Source organism: Neurospora tetrasperma (genome assembly GCF_000213175.1).
Source record: "Neurospora tetrasperma FGSC 2508 unplaced genomic scaffold NEUTE1scaffold_4, whole genome shotgun sequence".
Lineage (NCBI taxonomy): Eukaryota > Fungi > Ascomycota > Sordariomycetes > Sordariales > Sordariaceae > Neurospora > Neurospora tetrasperma.
In genome coordinates, this window is record NW_009799102.1 from 385,293 (window position 1) to 409,081 (window position 23,789).

The 23,789-nt window shown below is 53.2% G+C and overlaps 7 protein-coding genes across 7 annotated transcripts; all 7 read right to left on the reverse strand.

Annotated features, from left to right (window-relative positions):
* Nucleotides 1–144: 144 nt before the first annotated feature.
* On the reverse strand, nt 145–1,516 carry NEUTE1DRAFT_130196 (uncharacterized protein; the record flags this gene model as incomplete). Its single annotated transcript, XM_009853465.1, has 3 exons — nt 145–613; nt 678–1,321; nt 1,383–1,516. 3 exons carry the CDS (start codon nt 1,514–1,516, stop codon nt 222–224), a joined length of 1,170 nt encoding a protein of 389 aa, XP_009851767.1.
* Nucleotides 1,517–2,042: 526 nt separating this feature from the next.
* NEUTE1DRAFT_122749 (uncharacterized protein) lies at nt 2,043–4,265 on the reverse strand (the record flags this gene model as incomplete). Its single annotated transcript, XM_009853466.1, has 2 exons — nt 2,043–4,162; nt 4,217–4,265. The coding sequence occupies 2 exons, from the start codon at nt 4,263–4,265 to the stop codon at nt 2,043–2,045; spliced, it is 2,169 nt and encodes a 722-aa protein (XP_009851768.1).
* A 594-nt stretch (nt 4,266–4,859) lies between these two features.
* On the reverse strand, nt 4,860–6,488 carry NEUTE1DRAFT_110707 (uncharacterized protein; the record flags this gene model as incomplete). The annotated part of the gene is made up of 1 exon (XM_009853467.1): nt 4,860–6,488. The coding sequence occupies one exon, from the start codon at nt 6,486–6,488 to the stop codon at nt 4,860–4,862; it is 1,629 nt and encodes a 542-aa protein (XP_009851769.1).
* Nucleotides 6,489–8,032: 1,544 nt separating this feature from the next.
* Nucleotides 8,033–9,565, reverse strand: NEUTE1DRAFT_83144 (uncharacterized protein; the record flags this gene model as incomplete). The annotated part of the gene is made up of 2 exons (XM_009853468.1): nt 8,033–8,677; nt 8,777–9,565. The coding sequence occupies 2 exons, from the start codon at nt 9,563–9,565 to the stop codon at nt 8,033–8,035; spliced, it is 1,434 nt and encodes a 477-aa protein (XP_009851770.1).
* Nucleotides 9,566–10,200: 635 nt separating this feature from the next.
* Nucleotides 10,201–12,353, reverse strand: NEUTE1DRAFT_122751 (uncharacterized protein; the record flags this gene model as incomplete). The annotated part of the gene is made up of 2 exons (XM_009853469.1): nt 10,201–11,939; nt 12,000–12,353. The coding sequence occupies 2 exons, from the start codon at nt 12,351–12,353 to the stop codon at nt 10,365–10,367; spliced, it is 1,929 nt and encodes a 642-aa protein (XP_009851771.1).
* Nucleotides 12,354–13,351: 998 nt separating this feature from the next.
* On the reverse strand, nt 13,352–13,906 carry NEUTE1DRAFT_83149 (uncharacterized protein; the record flags this gene model as incomplete). The annotated part of the gene is made up of 2 exons (XM_009853470.1): nt 13,352–13,691; nt 13,749–13,906. 2 exons carry the CDS (start codon nt 13,859–13,861, stop codon nt 13,352–13,354), a joined length of 453 nt encoding a protein of 150 aa, XP_009851772.1.
* A 3,046-nt stretch (nt 13,907–16,952) lies between these two features.
* Nucleotides 16,953–20,638, reverse strand: NEUTE1DRAFT_130199 (uncharacterized protein; the record flags this gene model as incomplete). Its single annotated transcript, XM_009853471.1, has 2 exons — nt 16,953–20,303; nt 20,457–20,638. 2 exons carry the CDS (start codon nt 20,636–20,638, stop codon nt 17,231–17,233), a joined length of 3,255 nt encoding a protein of 1,084 aa, XP_009851773.1.
* Nucleotides 20,639–23,789: the final 3,151 nt, after the last annotated feature.

Sequence of the window (23,789 nt, forward strand, 5' to 3'; positions counted from 1 at the left end):
ATATTTTTGGCTGCATTGTGGCGCTCCCCGTCGTGATATCCCCCTTCCGTAGGAAGAAAGGGGCATAATATAAACGGTGGAAATGAGGAGTCGGTAACTTCAGTCGAAGAAGGTAAAATTTGATCGATTGCCCAAACGCCAGATGCTTAAACTCCGAACCATAGATGCAGACAAAACAACACCGAGTAGCTTTTTGCTTTTGACTCTCAACAACAACAACACTATCCCATCAGTTCTACACCATTCCGTATCGCACCCACTACCGCACCAGTCTGGATCACCTCTCCGGCTCCGCTCGCTACCCGATGCTCAATCTTGGCAAGTTCATCAAGCCATGTGATCATGACCTGCGGCTTGACTTCCAGCTTGATGATCTCTTCCGACAGAGCGGTGATAATGTCGGCAAGGGCCAAACCTTGTGCAACCTTGAGGGTGTTGATAGTCGACAGACAGGTTGTGACGTCGCTCGTGCTCAAAAGTGTGCTGAGAATCTTTTTGATGGCGTCGGGTGGTGGCGCGGCAACGCAGTCGTAGATGGTTCGAATGGTGATGGTCTCCCGTACAATGTCCTTTTCGGCGATCTTGGGGGCGTTCTTTGGTTGAAGGGGTGTACCTGGTTGACCTGGGTTAGCTTCTGGGCCCGCAACAGAAAGCGAGACGAGGACACCACCACTTACTTGACGCGTGGCAAGCCTGTAGGACGTTTAACGCCCGACGCATATCACCCTTGCTCAACCGCACCAGCGCATCGGTAGCATCTGGCAGAATCTTGACATTTTCCTCGTCAATGACCTTGTCCACCAAGACACGAATATCCTTTTCTTTTAGAGGGCTGAAACGGAACCGTGTGCATCTCGACAGGAGGGCTGGGCTGAGCTTGTGGGAGTAATTGGCAATGATGCAGAAGCGAGTGTTGGCCGTGTACTTTTCCATGATGCGACGGAGGGCCATCTGCGCTGTGGACGTCATGGCATCAGCCTCGTCGAGAATGATGAGCTTGAAACCAGCCAGCCCCGAGCGCGAAGAGGAGGAGCCGAGGGAGAAGATCTGCTTGGTGGAGGCAAAGGTCTTGATTTGCTCGCGCACAACGTCGATACCACGGTCATCGGAAGCGTTCAACTCGAGCACCATCTGGCGCATGTTTGCGGTGCCATAGATTTGTCGGGCCAGGGCAAGAACGGTTGATGTTTTACCGGTACCAGGAGGACCGTAGAAAAGGAGATGAGGGAGTCGGTTCGTGTCGACAAACTTGTTGATGGTTGCGAGAATGTCTTGTTGGCCAGACACATCGGAGAGAGATACGGGGCGGTACTTTTCGACCCTATCACAGGGTGGTTAGACATTGAATGGATTAACTAAAGTGAATAGGGGGCGATTCCTACCATGGGAGACTGTCTTCTGCTTCAACGGGCAGATTGCCGGCGCTTCGCTTGCCCTTGGCCGTATTGGTGGCGGCGAACATGACGTCCTTGGACACTGGGACATCAATGTCCATTTCGTCTTCAAAGTCCGACATGGTGGTAGAATTGGGCTGAGTTGCTGATTTCGAAGCTGATGTGATCCGAAGTCTACTTTGGAGATTTTGCGCCGACGTGAACTTCGTTTTTTGTTGGTGTTTTTGACTTGGTGACGCTGGGAAAGTTAATCTGGGAAAACGCGTCGAGAGGAAGGACAGACGCGTCAGGCAACAGGCCCCTCGTGTGGCTGGTTAATTGGTTTTGGGCGCTGAGCCACACACTGTTAGTGGAGCACTGTCACCCGAGCCACAGTTTGGTGAAGCTCAACTGTTCTTCATCCTTTCAGTTTCTTCAACTTTACAACCTCAAAGGCTCACCCTCACTTCACTCTCCTTGTTCTCTAGTATGGAATATCTTCACATGAGGACATCCTCTTCTCTTAGTGAACTAAGTTTACTGCCCCCTTCCCAATGAAATTGAACCACCAATCACATCAACGTTCCCACTCCAGTTCTGGGTCGCGACGCCAATATTGAGGATGCCCGACCAGGTGACTCCTTTGTCTACCAGCCTCATCACTCCGTCTCATCCCAACTCAAACCTCTCCCACTTCTCTTCAACTCGATCCCAGGCATCTCTGTACATTCGACCCACACCCGCACGCTCAATGCGAACCCGACCATCTGTCCCTGGATCATCCTTCCGTTCCATCATCATGACGTTGACCACGGCTCTCTTCTCGGCTGTTGCCGCTTGCACCAGTTCCTCTTGCTCGAACTTGTCTGCGTCCGAAAGAAGAATGAACTCGTGTGTAACCTTTGAAATAAGACTCAACCGACGTTCAACAAACTTTTTCCGGTGGGACCATGACAACCATATTGATCCAATCCACTCGTGATCACCTCCCTCAGGATTCGTCACATGTGTGATGGCATACCGCGTCAACCGTGTTGGCCGGACCCGAGGTAGTGGGGGGACCGCATCCTCATTACCTCGGTCCTCAATCATGAGTCTGAATCGGGCGACGCGAGCCTTCAGGTGTAAAAAGTAGGGATCTGGGCCAAGGCTGATTTGTGTCTGATATCGACCACTGCTGTTGGCCGAAAAGTCAGCACCAGAGTCGTAGTAGACTGGTATTATCCACCCGGCCCATGCCCAACTTGGCCACAAGGGTCTCGCTTTCCTCTCATCCACATGAATTCTCTTCGGCTCTCGTCGTGGTCGCCAGAGAAGCCCCGGATGCAGAAGCTCACCTGTGGGCATCCCGTGCACAAACTCGACATTCTGAGAAAAGAAATGATCTTTGATCACGTTCAAGATACCCTGGATTCCATTCACACGGTCGGTTATGAATGTCATATTGCGACATGTGTATTGCCCTACCAGCTCGGGATATCGCTTGAGCTGGAACTTCAAATTAGGACGCAACTCAACCGTGGGAGGAACTTCACTCGGGACAATACTGAAGTTTACCACTTGGTCAGCGGCGGTCAAGTCCAGGTCCCGACACTCGGCCGCAAAGTCTTCACTCCAAGTGGCTCGTTGACACTGGAAGTGTACCGTGTCATCGACAAAGTACATGTAGCGCAGGGACAGAATACGCTCCTGGTACGTCCATCCTCTCTCTTCCCATGTTGTTTTAAGCAGCGCATCCGGCCAGGCAACAGAGCGATTCACGATGCCAAGGTCTTCTGAGATCTTGACTTCTTTCTGTCGGGCTTCCCGCGTCCCAGCCTCTACCCCAGGCAGACCAGCGTTCGCATCCTCTGCACTGGCAGCCACTACGGTAAGGTCCGCGTATTGGTAGATCTTTCCCATCTGCCCTATTTGGTGCCTCTTATCAAGGTTCTTGTAGGTGTCGGTGTCATCGTCCTGGATGATGCAGATGGAGTCGATCCAGATGTAACGATATCCACTTCTTTGCGCCAGCGTCATTGCGTCCCTTATTGAGCGCGGAAACAATGACTTCTTTTTCTCTATCCCACCAGGAAGTCTCAGCGCGTCGATATCTTTTTCACAGGTCTTGAAGACTTTCACCCGACCCCAGACGTAGCTCAGTGCCACGTACGGTACAAGATCGTTTCTTTCGACCAAGCAGTTCTCCTCGAGGTCAATGAGTCGGATAAATGGGTAGAATGTGGGTAATGCACTCTGCTGTCTCATCCAGTGGGAGCACTCCGCTCCATGCCATTCCCTGCAAGATTTCAGCCAGGTCCTGACAAGATCTACATCGATCTGACCTTGGTTGAGAAGTCTCCCTTGGAATAGTTCCCCCTTTTTGCCAATCGGCACGAGGTCGAAAGGTGTAAATGCCGGCGCTCTTCCGATCATAATCGACCGAACCGTGAGCCTCAATGTTTCCCACGTCTCCATGCCCCCTACTCCGTCAGACAGGTCATGATTGGGCGAAGCTTTCTTCTTCCACCGCACGTCTCCGACCCAGCTCATGACTATATCAGCCTGATCTGTCCAAGCGATATCTTTGCAAACTTCAGCAATCAGCTGACACAACTTGCACCACGATCGCCGTGCCGCTACCTCATCATAGGTCCCGAGATGCCATTCTGGAGGAAGTTGCTGGGTAAATGGCCGAGGTCCAAAATCGGCGAGTCTGAGGTCCATGAGACGGTGCCGGGCGCAGAGACCAAGGGTCGCATCTTCCGGTGGAAGGTCTAGCGGCCGATTCCATGCTCGGCGTGGTGTGTCTGTTGTTTGGAAAATATCATCATGGTGAGTCTCGAGTCGGGCGACCTCTTGACCTGGTGGAGGGATATAGTCGCGGTCCCTCGGCGTGTAGGTAAGTGGCATCGTTGTGGTTCAGACAAAATTTGAGCGGTATGCGAGTTGTGTGACAGAAACAGCTGCGGCTTGAAGAGGCTCATTGAAGAGCCCAATGCAACCTCAAAGTCCTGGGTGACTGTGAGGCTTTGAAGGAGAAGATTGGGGATGACTCGGCCCAACCTTACTTATATCCACGCCAACAGCACAAAATCCCGTGGGACCCCGCTGTGACACACTCACAAGTTAGGCAAGTTAAAAGATCAGCCCCAACTAAAGCCGTGGCGCAGCTGAGCCTCAAAAATACCCACTTCCAGCTCATTGGGTATACCATGATCACGAAATCTCAACGTCGCTGCTCGACATTGCTATCTGTCTCGAAAATGGAGTCGTTTTCAACAACTCAGATAACAAAGCGAGGGATACGCTTCCAAACATGACGCTGATTTGGGTATAGGGTACACTTCATTGGACAGACACGGGGTCCCCATTTGACACATCGAGAGAGACGATAGCGGAAGTATAGTCTGGAGAAAACAAAACGGCATCTATGCCCAAATCTAAGTAGCTGAAGGACGCAAAGCCCTTAGACGGCTGAGTGTTCACACAGCCCCGCATAGCAAGTCACCACCTCCTTCTCCTAGGCCGCAACTTCCTCCACCACTCCTTCCGCCATTCCAGCCACCACGTTGAGCTTGTGACACTACAAACCAGAAACACCACCACCGTCATGGGCACCGAAAACGCTACCCAGATCCAGAAACTCTTTTGAATAACCCCGTCTCCTTCTCCTCTTCCACCACCTCCACCTCCGCCTTCTCCGCCCCCTCGACCCGGAGAGTCATAACCGTCGACAGCCTCCCACCTGAAAGCCGGCAACGCAAAAAGCGTAGCAAAGAAAGTCGCCGGCAGAAAAGCCATGGTCATGACGGCTATAACACGCATAGAGGAGGCCTCTCGGTGGTTTGTAGACGCGTCAGTGCGCGAGATCCTCGCCATTAGCACGTTGGTCCACACCACTGCCTCTTTCTGGCGACAAGTCCAACCAAAAATACGAGCTTTAAGTTGAGGAATAATAAACTCGCGAACCACAAGACGAATCTCGGCATTCGCTTCCTCCGTAACAGGATCCACAGCATCAGCACCAAAAGTCAGTCTTCGCCAAAGTTTCCGCCCCTTCAGCTGCCTTGCCATCCGCAACGCCAATCTAAGCGCCGACTTGGCCTCCTGCGCCTGTGTAACTACCCTTCCCAGCTCTCTACACCGTCTCGACAGCGTCTCCATCAACACCGGCGACAATTCCATTGCGTCCGTATATATTTCATCTGAGGCCTTTGCCCCTTGTTCTTCTTCCCCATCCCTCCCCTTTTTCTTCTTTTTCATCTCCCTCCCATTTTCTTCCCTCCCCCCTTGTCCAGAGACATCCCCCCTCCAAACAACACCCCTCGCCATATCCGCCACCACCACCACACACCCCCCCGCACTCGCCAACACATCTCTAAACCCCCAGATATGATGCTTGACAACAGCAAACTTGTATTTCATCCTTTCGTCCACTAGACAGATACCCAGCGTCACTCTGCGCAAGACGTTGTAGCTCCAGATGGTGGTAACGTCGTTGGAGCGCATGTAGAACCTTTGTGTCTGTTCATCTGACGGCCCGAGTTTTCCCTGGGAGGAAGAAGAGGAAGAGGAAGTAGAGCTGTGGCTGTGGCAGTTGAGAACGTGGAAGCCGGGCGTGTGGGTGTGGTGGAGGTAGAGGGCGTGGGGGTCGAGGTTGAGATGGCGAAAAAGGAGGAGGAGGAGGGGAGGGGGTATGAGGAGGGAGGAGGAGCGGTGGGGGGAGTGGGGGATGTGTAGGAGGCGGAGGAAGGCTTTGGGTTTGGGGTTGGGTTTGAGATCAGCGGAGGTGGTGGTGGTGCTGGAGAGTGAAGGGGGTCGAGGGTCGAAGTCAGGGCTGGGGAGGGAGGAGGAACCGGAAGTGGAGGGGGGAAGAGGTGAAAGCGGTGTTGGTTTCGTGAGTAAGTCCTCGAGGGCGCGGGATTTGAGGAGAGATTGGGGGATAGTGGAAATGCCCCAGGAGGTGAAAGTGGAATCGGGCCAGGAGACGATACCGAATTCCTGGATGAGCGGTTCAGAGTTGTTGAAAGAGAGGATAGGCGGCCAGGTGTCGGGATCAGAGTTGTGGTCGAGGTCAAGGTTGGAGGTGGGCAGACCAGCTGCTTCGTGGGCTAGGTGGCGGAAGCCGTTCATCGGGACTTTTGGACGAGGTTCTTTCTTTAAGACGACAAAAAGCGAAATGGAGATGACAGTGACGGTAATGGTTCAAGTGATACCCTGAACCTATATACCCCATTACAATCCCAATCCACATCTAGTCCCGCGAACCAAAACGACGGAACACTGCATCTCTTATACTTCCCAATCCCAATCCCCACCCCCAAAAGTCCAAAAGGCAAGACATCGCACCCTCGAACCACGGTTCATGCCCCACCACCGGGCACCACCGGACCTCTCCGTCCATTTAACATGAACACAGCCTTTGACAGCATCGTACACTCAGAATCATGCATGCAAGTAGCCTGACCGCCGGCCTAGGTAGGTAGATATGTCTCGATCATCCCCTTTCACCAAGGTCCGCATTGTGAACCCCCCTCTCTCCCAAGGCAAGGCGTCAGGTTCCCCTTGTGTTATGTTACGCCTGTAGGGGCGGTAGGCGTAAACTGATGCAGAAGAAGAAGAGGAAGCAAACAGCGAGGGTCGTTTTGTAAGGCTGTCGAGACAAGTGGGACAAGTAGGACAAGTAGGACAAAGGAAGACGGCAGGCAGGGGGGTTATGCAGGATTCCTTTTGGTTCCGAGACGAGACGAGGAGGGGAAGGGTGGAGGAAAGATCGGTGAGAGGATAAAATGAAGGAAACTACCTAGGTACGAAAGATTTCGTGGCTTTGTATGGGTATTTAGGTTGAGTCCTTCTACTGTGTAGTGGAGAGATGAAGCTCAGGTTTTGGGAAGTGATGAGGGGGGTGGTTTCGTTGGGTCTCAGCTAGTTTCGTCGAACACAAAGGGCCCGGTCGACTTGACTGAGTGAACGAGTTTGAACTGGTGTCGGTACATATGATTTCAAGTTGTTCTTTAGGGAGCATCTACTTATACTAACGGGTCACTAACCATAAAGGCTTCTGGGTATATACACAGAGGCAGGCTTCTGCTCGGGTATATATCGTCCACTAGTCATTTGATACAGCGTTATTTTGTCGAGCATAGAGACGGGCTGACGGGAGAAGGATGTTAGAGACCATCACTACACTAAGCGGCTAGAGGAGTTTCATGGAGAACTATAACCATAAGTGAATGGAAGTTTGTCTCCGGGCGCAAAAAGGTAACGACCGCCCAGCTTCCTGCTCCAGGCAACTTCAACAGCGACGGCACTCAGCGGGGTTGAACCCATACGGTCGCAGGTGAACTCGCAAATGAGCAAGCGCTTGTAACAGTGATCATGACAAGCTGAAGAAAGAGAAAGAAAAAAAATGTGGACTTACAGCTACCGGGTTCGAACGCATAGCGTACAAGAGAGCCGGGGGACACAGGAGGAAGGAGTGGGGACCACGCGAACGTGCCCGCTGCACCAACCTACCAGCTTGCCACGAAAGTCGTCTTGGGAGAAGTAATACATATGCCCTACGACAAGGGCTGGTTTGCCGTCCAAGTCTAGATGCTATTGAAAGAGATCTTCACACTATTTTGATATCTTCGGCCAGATACATTCTGGGTTCCTCGAACAACCACATCAATCAATCACTCCCTCCTCCGCTCAACCTCCTCCTCGTCCCCCTCTCTCCCTTCCACCTGCTGCTCCCCCTCCTCATGCCTGTTCAACTTGATATTGATAAACATGGTAAAAATGCCCAAATCATACGTCAACCTCAGCGCACCTGCCACCACAAACGCCACCCAAAACCTTCCTCCGTCCGCCAACACGCCCGTGACACTCGGTCCCATAGTCGACGCGAGGGTCCTCAAAGTTCCCGTGATGCCCATGACTGCCGTCCTCTCTTCAGGCTTAACCACCGCGGCAATCAGCGCCGCTCTTGGCGCCTGGTCCATGTTGTTCAGCCCGACTCTGACCAACAGCAAGGCAAAAGTCGCCGTGACGCTCTTGGGCAGAGGGAAGAAGAGCACCGCGGCCGAGGATGGAATGTGCGTGAACACCATGGTGTTGACCAGGCCAATGTGTCGCGCCATCGGTCCCGCAAACACGGACGACAGAGCAGCAAGGAAGTAAGCGACAGACAGGAAGTCGCCCAGCATCGACTTGGGTAAATGGAACTTTTGGTCCATGTAGTACGTCGTCCAAGACATGGAGACCATACCATCCGCAAGGTTGTCGACCATGAGGAGAGCCCAAAGAATGAGCATGACGGAAAGCGTCGACCGGGAAATCTCCACTTTGAACCATCCCTTTTCCTTCTTCTTTGGTTCTTCTTCTTCTTCTTCCCTCTCTCCCCTCTCTCCCCTCTCTCCCCTCTCTTCCCTTCCCACAGCAGACGGCCCCGCCAACAACGGCTCCGTCTCCCTCGTCGCATCCGTCTCCGGCTCCAACACCTGCACCTGCACCCCCATTCCCTTTCCCTTTCCCTTCCTCCCCTTCCCCCCTCCCAACTCACACCGATCCGTCATCCCCCAAACCCCCGCAACATTAACAACACCCATAACCACATACCCCCAGAACACAGCATGATACGCCTCCCTCCCCTCCCACTTCCTCCCTTCCACCAAAAACTGAACCACCCATCCGGCAACCGCCGTCCCCGCACAACTCCCCGCACTACTCATAGCAACATACCACCCCAACACCTCCGCCCTCGTTTCCGCTTCCGTCAACTCACTCACCATACTCTCCTCAATAGCCCTAAACGGCCCAAAGTCGCCTCCCGTGGCACTAATCACCCCCACCACCGCCGCCGCCAACAACACAAAGTAATTTTCGCATGTAGCAAAGACAACACCGGAGCAAATCATCATGGTTGCGCCGATAAGCAAGGTGCGTCGTCTACCTAGACGGTCGGCGATGAGCGTGAGGAGGAGGGAGAGGAGGACGTCGCCTACGAGGGTCAGGGTCATGAAGAGGCCGATTTGGGTGTCGGAAAAGTGTAAGGAGGAAAAAAAGAGGGCGAGGATGAGGGAGGAGGCGCCGTAGGAGAGCATGCGGGTTGTGCGGTTGAGGATTATCAGGAGGGCGTCGTGGGGGGTGGAGAGGAGGGAGGGGAGGCCGGTGAGGGAGAGGAGGCGGGTGGTTATTGTTGGGGTGGTGGGCTGTTCTGGAGGCATTTTGAAGGGTTGGTTCGTTGTGTGGTTGTTGATTCTGTGAAAGGTTTGGTGGGTTGAGATGGTGGTGGTGGTGGTGGTGTTGGTTTTGAGGGTGTCGTACCCGGGTGTTACCCAGGTAGTAGTCTAATAGATGAAAAAGAGATGGATGAATGACCGGAGAATGACAGATAATTGTGAAAGTCGGGAAGTCAATGGCGAATATATAAAAACCAAGAGTTAAAAAATACTTTCTAAATATAATCGTGACAAAGAAAGTATACAAGAAACTGACGACGATGTTGACTCTACGATGTTGACTCCGACGTTGACTCAAACTTTTGAATCCTTCTCCGCTCGGAGCCGAACCGGCGATGATCAATTTTCAGTACATAGTATGTATCTCGTCACCGCTAACCCTGTTGGCGACATCCTTTGTATGACGCGTCCCATTTATGGAACCCTGAATGAGCCCTTCCTACCGTACCTTTCCCAAGAACCAGTTGATTCGGTTGGTCGGCGGCGGCGTCGGTCACTCGGTCATTGTCCGGATTTAACGACAGACACCATACAGTTAACTGTAACATCAACAGCAACAACAGCAACAACAATAACAATGACACTAACAACAATAACTACGTTTCGAAACCACATAAACAAAAACACCACCAGAAAAATCATGATTATACTATACTACACACACCCCTCTAACATAGGTAGCATTCCCACCACCAACCATACTCAACTATAGTACAACCCTCGCTTAACTCAATGACGTTGACGCATAATTCCAAAGGCCCCTTTGATCATGTCAGTGATACTCCTAAACACTCGCCCAAAGCCCTTCATCATCTTTCCCCTCCTCCTCTGTCCTATACGACTCCCCCCTCCTTACTTTCTCCGCCGCCTCTTTCGCAATCTCCCTGATGGGTCTCGACCCCAGAGTAAACGGGGTGTAGAAGAGGTAATCATCCGGGACGTTGCAAACCGTCTCTGTCCTCTCTTCTTCTGCTTCTTTTCCTACTTCCTCTGCTGCTGCCACCGGTTCCGCTGTGGTGGTTACTTCCTGCCTCCTCATCCTCCTCCTCCTCCTTCTCTTCGATCCTACCCCCTCCGCTTTAGCTTGCTTAGAAGCAGCAGCTTCAGCAGCAGCTTCAGCAAAAGCCTTCATCAACTCCGTAGCAGATTCCGTTTCCGTCTGAGAATCTGTAGTTTGCTGCATAACCAACCCCTCGTCTTCCAAGTCCAGCACCAGCTCCGTCTCCGACTTGACCGGCTTCACACATGGCTCCCATACTTTTTTATACCACTGAGTCATCGGCTTTTGGCCCAAGCCGTTGCCGTCGCTGAGGCCAGAGCTGCGCAGTTGGCCTTCTAACAGGGCCGAAGTAATGTAGTCGACCATGTCGTAGGTGATGAAGTCGCGTACTGGCGGCGGCTGGTTTTTGGGCTTTGCGTTCGCGTTCGTGTTCGGGTTAACGGCGATGTTTTCGGCAGATTTTGTTGTCTTCTTGCCGCTTGTAGAGCTACGTTTTGTCCCGTTCCCGTCTTCATCTTCGCTGTTCTGACCATCAAGTGACGTATCTACTACTTCGTCTTCTTCGGTGTTCAGATAAAACTCGTCCGGCCCAATGACATCCGATTTGTCCACCCACGCGTACAGCTTGTCCCCCATGACTTGGTTCCAGGTGTCCGTCAACTTGGCCGCGTTGCGCATCTGCTCGGCTTTCGAATGCGGATGCGGTGTTTCCGGGCGGTTGGAGTTCCATCCAGGAGCCATGGAGATGTCGAATAGGCTGGGGAAAAAGACGCGAAAGGTTTCGGGTTTCGACGACGAGTTTTGTGTCTGTGCCTTTTGTGCGGAGCCAGAAACGGGCTTGGTAGCCTCGCCGGATTTAGCTTTGTAGACCTCTGGATCTATGATCTTGATCGGACCGGCATTGGTCTTGCGTGAGAGATGGTTGGGGTTGGTAGACACCGCGATGGTATCTTTCGTTATGGTGCTCTCATAGAGACGCTCCATCTGTTCAATCACATGGTCGGTCAACTGATCAATGACCGCCTTGCCTGTGGCAATGGGGAGCGTGGCTAGTGACCAGACGTCCCATTGTCCCAAGTTAAAGACCCAGAGAGTCTCATTTGCTTTGGGGAGGGTGGTTGTGTTTTGCAATTCTAGGAAGGCCGTCACTTGGGCACTTAGGTCTGGTAACGCTTTGGACACGGGGAACAGTCGAGGCTGAAAGGTGTAATCGTAGCCTGGACCTTGGGACTTCTTCAGCTTTGTCGTGTTCTTGATCGTCTGCCTGACGGCTTCGACGTAGATATCCTTCGAAATGAGGGGGTGTGCCGGCGGGTGAAGGTTGGGAGGTATAAAGGAGAGGTAGTGGGAGCAGTTTAACTGGCAAGATCCACGTTAGCAACGATCAAGAGGTAAAGCGAGAAATGGGAACAGACTAACCTCGCGGCACATAAGCTCGGTCCAGCCAGGAGACCGCATCTCCTTCTCTCCCCGCGTCCAAGCAGGAGTCGCTACATCGTCCTCTCCAAAGACAACGACGCGGAGTCCGCCAGGGTGTTGTTGCGACTGAAACTCGTAGTGTGCCTTTTCGTCCTTGTTGTCTTCACTTTGGTTGTCAGACCAACGGAAGAGATCGTTTGAGGATAGGTCTTCGCCAACGCCCCTGCTGATGACGAGCAGAGTGGCGAGTACGAGAGTCGAGCCGACGATAAGTTGCAGTAAAAGTCTTGGTCCTTTGTGTAGTACTCGCGCTGAGAAGAAAGAAAGGAGCGCCTGAAAGTCACATGGCTTCATTGTGCCGGAGGGCTGGCCATGAAGAACCATGCCGCTGTAGGCGAGTTGGGTTGACGGCGGAGTGGTGGCAGAGTGTCCTCCAAAATTCGTGGTCGTGATGCGCTGCCGGGTATAGATGACTAGACAAGCGGGAGTAGTTGATGAGTTTCGAGTGGCGATGCTGTATTTGGGATGTAGTAACAAAGGTGGTGCCAATGCGAGGGATCACCGTGGGGTAAGGCGCATCAAGGAAGATGGCGTCAAGTGGAAGGTTCGGTCTTAAACGAGAGGCACCGGAGGGGCGGAAGTGTAGGGAACGAGATGGGTTCTGCCGAAGAGGTGATGGGATGTCCCGTGCACAGCGCCCTGTTGAACGGGACGATTCACCTGGTACCTGTATCTGACCTGAAGGTTGGGGTTGAAACGACGGCGAGATACGAGTGTCTGTGTTGCAATGGCCCGGGTCTGGATCAGCGCTCCGGGGGACGGCCCGTGCCAAGTCCCTGCCAAGACGGGACCTCAGGGGCAATCAATGGGGTTTCCACGGTCGCCAAGTCCTGGGAATCGGCGAAGATCCGGTGCCTAATTGTGAGGGAGCTCCGCTGTGGATTAGTGATTCGGTAGGTAGAGTAGAGACATAGAAAAGAAATGTGCATTCAGGACAAGTGAAATGCTACTCATCGGCGAGAAGCCGAGTAAAAGTAGAAAAGAACATACAATGCGCCGTCCAAGCGCAAGTCGAACTTTGTAAATGACCGATTCCCAGAGCGGATCCATACCCCCAGGCTTGCCTATTTCCGGACCCCCCTCGAAGCCACACCGGCGGCGCCCGGACGCGTCATGTATCGATAGCCAGGGTGAAGGCCGCGTAAGTGGTCTCCGCACGGCAAGAGCACTACGTACCTCTATGTATGCACTGCGGAGGGCGAGACGTAATGCTATCCCGATACCGATTCCGTTTTCCCATCAAGGAAACATGAAACACGCGCTTCGTCACCCGCCGCGTCCTCGGTTTCTCATCATCTAAGGCGCCTCGTCTCGAGCCATGCCCCCAAGATGGCCAACCCAGCAAATACCGGGAACATTTTGCCTTGAGGGAAGTCGGTGATGTCGCCGAACTCGGGATCGGTTCCTGCAGTGTTGGGATACAAGATGGCTGCCAGACCTGCGAACCAGTAGACACTTCCGAGGAAGCCCGCCGTGCGCAAAGAATCCTTCACCCGCTCACGCCTCTCAACCTGTACGGCCGGTGTGGGGACCGGGTCTGATTTGGGAACACGGCCGGATGGCAGCCAGGTGTAAAAGAGGGTTGCGAGACCCAGGACCACGGATAGGGTAATGGTTTGGCCACAATGAAATCTGTCAAGGCTGGTTCATTATGTGTTTTCCTGCAAGTATGTGACAAGACGGGCATACTTTGCATGTGGCTTCCAGGCCGGATTGAAGATGTGGGTTTCATTGTAGTCGGCCGCCGGGGCAGCAAAGAGGAGAATGAGGGCGTCGATAGTGAGGAGGATCTTGCCGAGCATGGTGATTCGTTTGTTTGGAGGTGATCTAGGTGGTCTATGTTTGGTATTGGCCGTTGAAAAGAAGACGAGACGTCGAGTAGAATGAAATGGTAGCCGTCATGTCTTTGCGTCCGGTTACTCAAAACCCGCAACTTCCTTTTATGTCACGAACGGGACACTGACAGTGGATTCATGCCGTCATGGTATCTAACAATTACGCATATTTCCACTGGAAGTAGCACATCATACCAAGTAACGCACTGGGTGTTTGGCAACATCACCACTTTCACAGTGAAGGCATTCGGCGTCGGTGGTGTTAATGAACACAATAAAAAGACTTGTCTGCGAGGAATCCATCTGAAGTGCGCGAGAATGAGTGAATGGCTTCCTCTTGGTTTCCTGATCACGGTCAGCTATCAAGCAAGCAAGGTTTTGTGACGGGCATCGTGGGACAAGAAGACCTCGTCCCATACATTTCAAGTTGTTAGTTGGTTGTGTTGAGCGGGAGATGGTGGGTGAAGCCCTAAAGAAGCCTGCCACAAAATGCCCTGGGCCGAAGGCGCTGTGGGCGAGCAATCCCTCCGCTGCCCTGGAGGCTGAAAGCGGTGCCGCCTTCCTCCCGCCGCCGGCCCCCCCGCAAAAACTCTCAAACCGCCCCCAAAACATGACACTGGATTCGCCGCCAACCAACCAACAACGAACCACCAAACAACCAACAACTAACCCATCCTCCTCCTACCCTCCAATTCCCTTTCGCAAATTGAAAACCGTAGCCTCAACTATTCAGGAATTGATCCATCCGTCTTCCAATATCACTTCATGCTCCTAATTATTGGCATTGCCTTCTGCGGCTTCTTCCCCGACCTCTCCCTGCTCCCTGCGCAAGAACCTCGATGGCTGCGCTGAATACAGGTAACCGTCCGGAGAAAGAGCGACGGTGAGTAACCCAACGACACCTCGTCCATCATGGTTTGCGATAGACAGGAAAACTGATTCCAAATCTCTCTCGATAAGGTTGACGGTTGATTGTCTCCTACAAACCTAGATGAGCCAGCGATTGCCCTGCGGAGGAATATCCTCACTGACGGCCCTGTCTCCGAACTCATCTCCGAAGTCCTACACTATAGGCGCCTCGGAGTCGCTGTCCCTCGATCGACGACAGCATGTCTATCGAAACCACAAAAAACATGATTTCACCAAGAAACGAAGCCGCCAAAAAATACAAGGCCGAATTTACAACGAGTGATTCGACATACCAGAACCCTCGTCGGCGCAAAAGGCGCTCGCTGAAAGGCCTGGCTGGCATGTATTCCATCCCAATGTCAGTGTCACGAGCCGCTGTTAGTGCAGCGGGGTTCCTGCAACCAACCCACTACACTCATTAACCCGGGCCCAGGGCGTGTGGTCCACGAGTCCTCCACGAGCCCCCCGGGCCACGAGTGTGACACCCCCCATGGGCACCGTCACACTGCTGCAATTCCGCCCGAGAAATGTTCGCTCTCCCAGTGACAGACAGCCGTCTCACACTTCATCCTAACAACATCATGAATACCTAACGACATTGTTCAGCAACTCGATATATACCAACAAAAATCAATCAATTCTAACTCGAACTTGTCCTCTCCGCAATTATTTCTCGCCAGAACGTACGTTTTCCGGAGACCAAAGCAGTAAAGAAGCCGCCCAAAACCAGTCGTCAAAACCTTTCACGACCCAGCACCATAACCAAGACGAAACAACCGTCGTTACACGGCCGGCCACGGTTCTCGTCCGCAAGCACCTCACCGTCGCGAGCAGCCAATGCTGCAAATCTCCGCTACTCTTCACGCAGCTTTTATCTCCCATATCCTCATCGACAAGAAAAAGACCAAAAAGAGATCGGAACGTCATCACAGATCCGTCATCAGTTACCTAGGCATCTCTAATCAGGCCGACTGACTCACAAACGCACATACATGGCTTCCTCCAAGTCATGGCCCACCTTCCTCTACTTCTTCACCCTTATCTGATCGATTCGATCCACTGAGTAGCTAATTGGCTGGTTGGTACCCTTGGGGGGGCGCAACAAAGGTCTGAAGCCGGCTGAAAAGCTTTCAATTCGGGATCGTCTACGTCTAGCGATGGTCATCAATCACTTCCGAAGGATTGAGGTTACCAGGAGGACAACAGATCCGACGACGACGACGACAACACGGACTAGGAAAAGGACAACTCTTCAGCGACAACACAGACAATGAGTGTCGACGATCGACTTGGATGATATCAACATCCATCAAGGACCAATGTCAACAACATCGCCCATGTCATGTCATATCTCCACGATAGCCAATGACAACACCAACAATAACACCATAAGTCACGAACGACCACCGATAACGATACAAGACAGAATCGACGTGAGTAAAAAAGCATCATCATTGTCTACCTACTAACACCCCCCTCCATCCACCCATCCATCCCATCATGCATTCTCCTTCCTTCCTTCCCTCCTAATCTGATCTGATCTTGCTTTTGAAAAGCGCAAGGCGCAGAGCAAAAAAAAAAAGAATAGAACTGCGAGAGAAAAAAGAAGAAAAAAAGCAACTTCATCACGAATCATTTCCATCATCATCACGCAGCATAAAACTCCGTTTCTTTTTTTTCCCTTGCAAGCAATCGATATCCTCCTATTATTTTTGTTCTTCTCTGCTCATTGTTTCTTCTTCTTTTCTTGTATTTATTTTTTCCTTCCCCCGCCAACTCCTCCTCCTCCTCCTCCAAAGTCATCATCCTCCGCTTAACCTCATGTTGTTATGAGAGTTTGGTTGTGGAAATGCAACGAAGCAACTTAAAAGAACGATGGATAGATGGCTAGCGTTCTATCAATTCACACTCTCTTTGCCACCCCTCCCCTCCCCCTGAGAGATGAACGATAAAAACTAAAACCACTGTTCTTCTTCTGTGCTAAGGTCCAAGCGGACACATAGTAACGCGCGCGCCGCTGCTAAGATACGATGCTGCTAATTGATCTTGCTACGGAAAAGGGAGATGGATAGAGACGAAAAAAAGTGACTCATACGGGGATGCCAAACCCGAATGATCAAGGTCTTTCTGAGGTAAAAGTCTCAAAGCTTTCTGGGCGTAGGATGGCGATAGTAGCAAGTCAAGAAGCCCTCAGGTAAGTGCTCCCACCGCAAAAGGTATGCCAGGGCAAGCTGAAGAGAGAACAGGCGAGGAGCATGGCATGACATACACAGATTATCCATAATGGATTTGGAGCAAGAAGGTAGCACATCGGACGGACCCCTCTGGAGCCCTGGTAAAGTGAGAGAGAGAGAGACCACCTTCTAGGCAAGGTGGGCCAAGTTTCGTTGGGCTGGAGAGCGAGCAGACCAAGTGGCCGGCAACTGTTTACTCCTCCTCGGAGCTCTCCTCATCCTCGCTGTCCTCCTCGCGATGGTGCTGCGGAGCGGGTTCAGCAGAAATCCTTCCCGTACCCTCGATCGACTCCAGAGGCTCTTGACTACCGGAGCCTTGGCGGCCGGCCTGGGCGCGCAGCTCGTTCAACTGCTGCAGTCTACGCTCTTGCTCCATCTTGCTCATGGGCTTATTCTTCTTAGTCTTCTGCACGGGTTTGGACCGTTGCGCAGCAGGTGGCGGAGGCGGCGCCTGGGCGGCCATGGTACGTTCCTTTTCCCTTTGCAGGTGCGGGAATGCCTTGATGGCGAGGTCGTACAGCTGAGTGAGGGCCTCTTGGGAGAGCTGATCAATGTCCAGCTCCAATTCACCCGAGTCGTTCTCACCCGTGCCCGTGTCGCTCTTGATAATCTCAATAGCCCGCTCAAGTTGGGCGCCTTCCAGCTCGGCAATACCGGCTGCAATAACTTCCTTCTCGACCGTGCCCATCTTGCGCTTCGGTGCGGGCTTCCTAGCCGCCGCCTTCTTGGGCATACCTCCCATACCACCTCCGTGACCGCCCATGCTCGAATGGCTAACGCTAGCCTTCTTGGCAACATGGCCACCAGCGTGGTGCGAGCTGCCACCGGCCGGCATGGCCTTCTTAGGCTTGCTAACCGAAGGCTTATTAGCATGATGCGACTTTGCAGGCGCGGCCTTCTTGGTCGGCTGCATGGAAGCAATCTTGGACCTCTCCGTGATGATCTGCTTTTGCAGCATGGCAACGACAGACTGAGCAATCTCGACGTCCGCCATATTCGGATTCATCTCGAGCATAATGTCGTTGATCTTCTTCTGTTCTTCCTCCAACCGCTTCATGTAGCTTGCCAATCGCTGCTGGGCCCCCTTAAGTTCCTCATCCACCTCCGGCTCGCCCTCCGATTCAGGCTCCTCCCAGTCCGACTCATCCTTCAACCTAGGGCTATTGTTCGAGGAAAGATGGGGCGCAGGAGCAGGCGCATGCTTAGCCAGCCACTCATCTTTCTTAGACATTTCACGGCGGTAAAGGCTTTGCAGTCGCAGAGCCTGCTCATACACAATGTGCTGCTCGCCGTTGAACAGCCTGCAGTTCTTAATGATCAAGTCAAAGTCCCGCTCAAACTCCTTGGCGCTGGCATAGTCGCCCGCGTTAAGCTTGCTCTGCATCGTCGACAAGTCCATCGGCTTCTTGATGATCTTGTGGTAAGTCGGGATGTTGAGGGCAACAGGATCAACCGGCTTCTGGAAGGCCTCGTTGAACTCATAGTATCTCTGCTTGCGGAGTTCAGTGAGCACCTCTTCGCAGAAACGGAGTTCGGGGATGAGCTTCTTCTTGCGCTTTGTGTCATAGACGAGGTCCTTGGAATGGGTCGGCTTGACGGGGCGCTTGGCCCGGCTATCGGGCTTGGTCGAGTCGCGGCGAATGAGGGGCATGCCATTGTTGTTGGCAGGGATGGCAAAGGCAGGAGACTCGATGGACTTTGATGAGGAGGGAGCGGGCACAGCAGCGGTGTTAACGCGGGGCTGTTGGGGGCGCTGGGGGAGAGGCGCCGACGGAGAAGAGAGGTGAGAAGCGGCTCTCGGTTCCGCATGACGGGTCGGGTGCTGCTTCGCAAAGTCCTTTTTCTCTGGTCTCGACGGCTCAAATGCTGGGCAGCCACCAAGTCGAGCCAAGATAGTATCTCGACACAACCGAGCCGCGGCAGTGACGTCGTGGTACTCACCGTTGAAGGCGATGGAGTTTTGCACTAGCTTCTCCAAGTCGCGCTTGAAGTCTCCTAGGGTGTGGTACTTAGCCAAGTTCCCGCGGAGCCGCTTCTCCATGGTCTGAATGTCGGTAGGGTCCTTAACCTTGGCCGAGTATTCATTCCACAGGCCCGGCCAGAGCTCCGACACGGGGAGACGAAAGTGATAGCCCGCTTTGGTCTTTTTGACGCCAGCCAGCACCTGACGGATCTGGCGATTCATGTAGTCCGAGATGGGCAAGTGGTTGAGCGAGTCATCCGCAAGCGACTTGGGTTCGCTCCTATCGTGGACCGAGGTAGATGCAGATGACGCGGCAGGCTTACTGTCGACGTCCATCTTGTCCTCCCTTTTGGCCTCGTTCTTAGCGTTGGCCTGATCTGCGATAGGGGACACCTTTGCGCGTTTGGCGACAGGCTCATCTTCGCTGTCTTCCTCGCGTTCTCTATAGGGCTTGGACGACGGCGGGGGCGCATCCGACATGCTGGTGTCTGCGGTGACCGGGGCGGCCGGGGATGGTCGAGGCGCGTCTTTCTCCTTCTTCTCGTCTTCAGCGGGCGTGGGGGGCGGTACGTCACTGACAGCAGTGTCTTGTGTCTCCTGTTGGGTTGCTGTGGGCGTCGCCTCAGCGGGCTTTGCCTGTTCTGATTTGGCGGGCTCCTCGACGGTGGCAGGTGCATCAGCCATCTCCACGTCCTCCTGTTGTTTCGCAGGAGAGGCGGGAGGTTTTGATGCGGTCTCGGCGGCGGGGGTCTCAGTGGCGGGGGTCTCAGTTGCGGCAGGAGCAGCAGCCTCTTCCTTTTCCTTTGCTGCGGGTCCGTCATCCGATTTCGCTTCAGATTTTGCTTCCGTGGCTACGTCAGCTTTTGGTTCGGCCGGCTTGTCCTCCTTGGCCTCCTCGGCAGCGGCAGGCTTCTCTTCTTCCTTGGGCTTTTCTTCGGCGGCCGGTTCAGGAACCTTGTCCTCCCCAGGCGATGCGACGGGCTCCTTTTGCGCATCGCCCGCCGGTACCTCTGGCGCATCGATCTCCATCTTGTCGCCCTCGTCCTTAGGCCCCTCCTCCTCCTTTGCTGGTTCCTCGGCCTTCTTTTCTTCTTCTACTGGAGCGGGCTTTGCGTCCTCTTTTTGAGCCTGCTCGTCACTCTTCCGCTCACCTTCCTTCGACTCTTCCGCTTTGGGGGCGTCTTCTTCCTTCTTGGCTGGTGTGGTCTGTGCTTCTTCCAACGAAGGTTCGTTTTTAGGAGTAGGAAGACTATCGGTTTTGGTTTCTGGCACAAGAGCTTTAGGGGAGACGGCGTCGTCGTGACTGTGGGGAGATATTAGCGTTCATAGGTTCAGGTATTAGAGGGGTTGGTGAGCAAAAGGTCTGGGTGGCGAGGCGGCGCAAGTGAATGCGTCATCTTCAGGTGAAGGTAATCTGAGGGACAAGATTGGTAAGGTAACTGGTAAGGTAACTCACCCATTCACTTCTGTTTCTTTTTGGTAATCACCATCTGCAACATCCTTCACTGGCGCATCAGGGGTTGGTGCCGCATCACCAGTAGCATCAGCAGCAGCAGTAGCAGTAGCAGCAGCAGCATCACTCTTGGGTGCATCTGCCACTGGCGCATCTGGAGCGGCGGTAGGCGCCTCAGTAGCCATGGTGACGGGCTTCTCGGGCAGAGCCGCGCCGCCGTCAGCTTGTTGACTTGTCATAACTGCCATACAGTAAGATTGAGGAAAGGCTAGAAGACGAGATGAAAGGCTATCCACGTGGATATTGTCTGAGTCTGTGTGTGTGTGCGCGCAACTGAATGGGGGGGGATTGGGTATCTAAGCAATGATCTGGGGCATCAAAACAACTGAAGAAACCGTGTCAGCGAAACGACGTGCACACGATGCAAAAGTAGTTGATTCGATGATAGCCTGAGTTGGTATATAAGTTTTATCAAATGGATGATGTTGTGGTGTGTGCTATCGCACGAGTGCAAAGTGTGTCTGTGTGTGGGTGCAGTGTGTTGTGTTGTGTTGTGTTGTGTTGTGTTGTGTGCGACGACGACAACAGCTAGTAGCTGGTTGGTTAAACCGCCGCAAGTGTAGGCAATTGCGACCTGGAAGCGACTGCGAATAGTGGCGTTTGCGATTGCGATGCGATGCGCGCGCGCGACGACGACGATTGAGGTGGAGTGGGAGTACTCGAAAGTCGGCAATTGCGCGAGGGTTGGGGTTGCGAGAGGCGCGAGTGGTGGTACGTGCACACGCGTCGGTCGGGTCGGATCAGGTCGGGGGATGAGGGGAAAAGAAAATCGGAAAAGAAGGGGGGGAAAGAAAATAAAAAAAATAAAAAACGTTGCCACCACTCACAAGTTTGCGAAGTTGCGCGGGCCAGGGGGGGGTCCAGGCTGAACTGATCAAAGTTCGGTGTGGGCCTTCAGCCTTGCGTTGCAATGCAACGAATGTGTGGGCGATACGATGTCGGGGGTGGAAAAACGTCGTAAAATCAGAACAGTCGGGGGGAGGAGGCTGGAGTGGTGCAGTCGGGTGGTGCAGACCGCTGATCTGATTGGATGTGGCTGGGCTGGGCTGGCTGGTTGGGCGGGCAACAGCAAAAAAAAGATATTTTTTAGTCAAGGGTTGGAACTTTTTGGACGGAGGGTTCGCAGGTTCTCTTGTACAAGTCACAAGAAACGACGGATGGGGGGGAGTGGGGAGAAAGCGGCTGGCGTCGCGTCAGAGTCGAGCAGCAGCTACACTAGTGGAGGGGGGTTCGTGGCTTCTGTGTTGTTCGGGGCTGCTGATTGGCCGGATGGTCGGTAGCGGGGGGAGGGGGGGTGTCTTGTTTGTGTTGCGCGTCGCAGTCTCCCTTTTTTTCCCAAAAATTCGGGGGTGAGAGAACACATGTCAGTCCCGGTCGGCAGCTCGACGCTATTTATGAAAGCTGTCCGAGCTCCCCAGCAGCGACGAGGCCCTGCGGGTGGCTCCGCCTTCTGACTGGTTCCCTTGGTCGGTGGAGGCGGCTTTGGAGCGTCTGGTTGGCCACTCTGTCGCATTGTGGGCCGTGCGCGATCGACACCAGGGACACTGGAGTCTGGAGGTGCAACCACAAGCGTCCGTATCACCAAGACCTTGGAAGCCTTTGATGTTTTTCACCGTCGTACATATATTGGCCAGTTGTCTTCGTCTTCTTCGGTTTCGTTGCTTCATTTGTTTTGCTTTTCACCTTGGATTTCGCCAGATTCGCCGCCTTTCCTCAGGTCATTTATCCTGGATGCAAGAATGTCCAAGAGCACTGGCGCAAACAACTTGTTGGGCTCGGACAGACTCGCGTTCGGGGATATTGAATTGGTGCAAGTACAAGCCCGGATACGACTGGTTTGATGTCCTCAGTCGCCATGATGCCTTCGAAAAGGGTAAAAAAAAAATGTCAAGGAGTGTCAAGGAAATATCGATGGCTAAGAAGTGAGAAAATGTCGACAAGCAACGAACAAAGCACTCAGCCTCTTCCTGCCTCGGTTTCGTATCGAAGCTCAAAGGTCGTCGGAGAGAACCCAGCAAATTGCAGCAAGCAAAACAAGCAAACGGCAACGGCAGCGGGAGGATGAGAAATGGCATCTTTCTTTTCGCTGGACAATGGGAGCCTGCGGTAGCAACCACGGCCGACTCTTTGAACGACGGGACTGAACCTTGGATGTTGTAACGGGGGCAAGCCGACATGTGAAACGTTTGTTGCACTCGACTGCAATTTGGCTGCAAACGGCATGCCACGACTGAATTTAAGAACGCGACGACTTACACGAGCTGGATGATTCTGATGAAGCCGCTGTTGACCACAGCGAGGTTGAAATTCAAGGTGAGGAAAGTCGACCAAAGAAAGAGAATGAAGGGGACCAAGACCACTCTTGTCGCTTGTAATGTCTTTTGATATTTCCTGTTTTGGCGGAGAATAGAAAGACAGAAGAAGACACGGAAGGTGGGTTCGTGGGAGGGGGTGCGAAATCAGACCGACGACCGAGCCCTTTCCCATCGGACTGTAGTACCTACACGTGCAGGTAGGTAGCATTGCTATTTGGACAAGCGAGCCTTGTCGTTTTGGGCCATGTCGCGCTTGCTTTTCCACTGTGGCATTCTCCAGGCGTTCCCTTCGTTCGTCGAAATTCCGTTGTCTCGACTCTTCTTTTTCCCAAAGTGAAGCTTGAGAGTCAACAAAGTCGCAACATCAATGACAAGGATCAGGCTCCAAGCCAAGCCCATGATGCGGTATAATCCACTCTTGGGTGCAAGGGTAGCTGCTGTTCAGCCCGTCGCGTGCCCGGCTCGCCTTCACCTTCCATTTCTCTCACTCACACCGCGACAGAAGGACACATGTCGAAACGGATGGAAGTATAGCGATGTTGGGGTGTGAGTCCCGACGATATCCTTTGGGGTTTGAAAGTGGCCAAATGTCGAAGTGTAAAGAGCTGTAGTATTAAACAGGGCAAATGGTGTTGAATGTTCAAAATGAGACCGACAGGCAGCAACAGGAAGGCAACAGCGAGTTCGAGTTCAGTTTGACACTGGAAAGTTTCCTGTTGTGCTGTTGAACGAACGAAACTGGCCAATAAGACAGACGGGTCCCTCTTGGTCTGGCAATCAGCTTCACGCGCGGTGTTGTGCAGCCTCAAGGCAAATTAATCACGCAGGAATCCGCTCCCGTAAACGCACAGCCACGCAGCCACACAGGTCCTGACTCACCACAGCAGATGGACTGTGCGTCGAAGCAGTGCTGTCACATGAGAGATCACGGGGACAGCTTAAATACAGCACGGGCCATCGC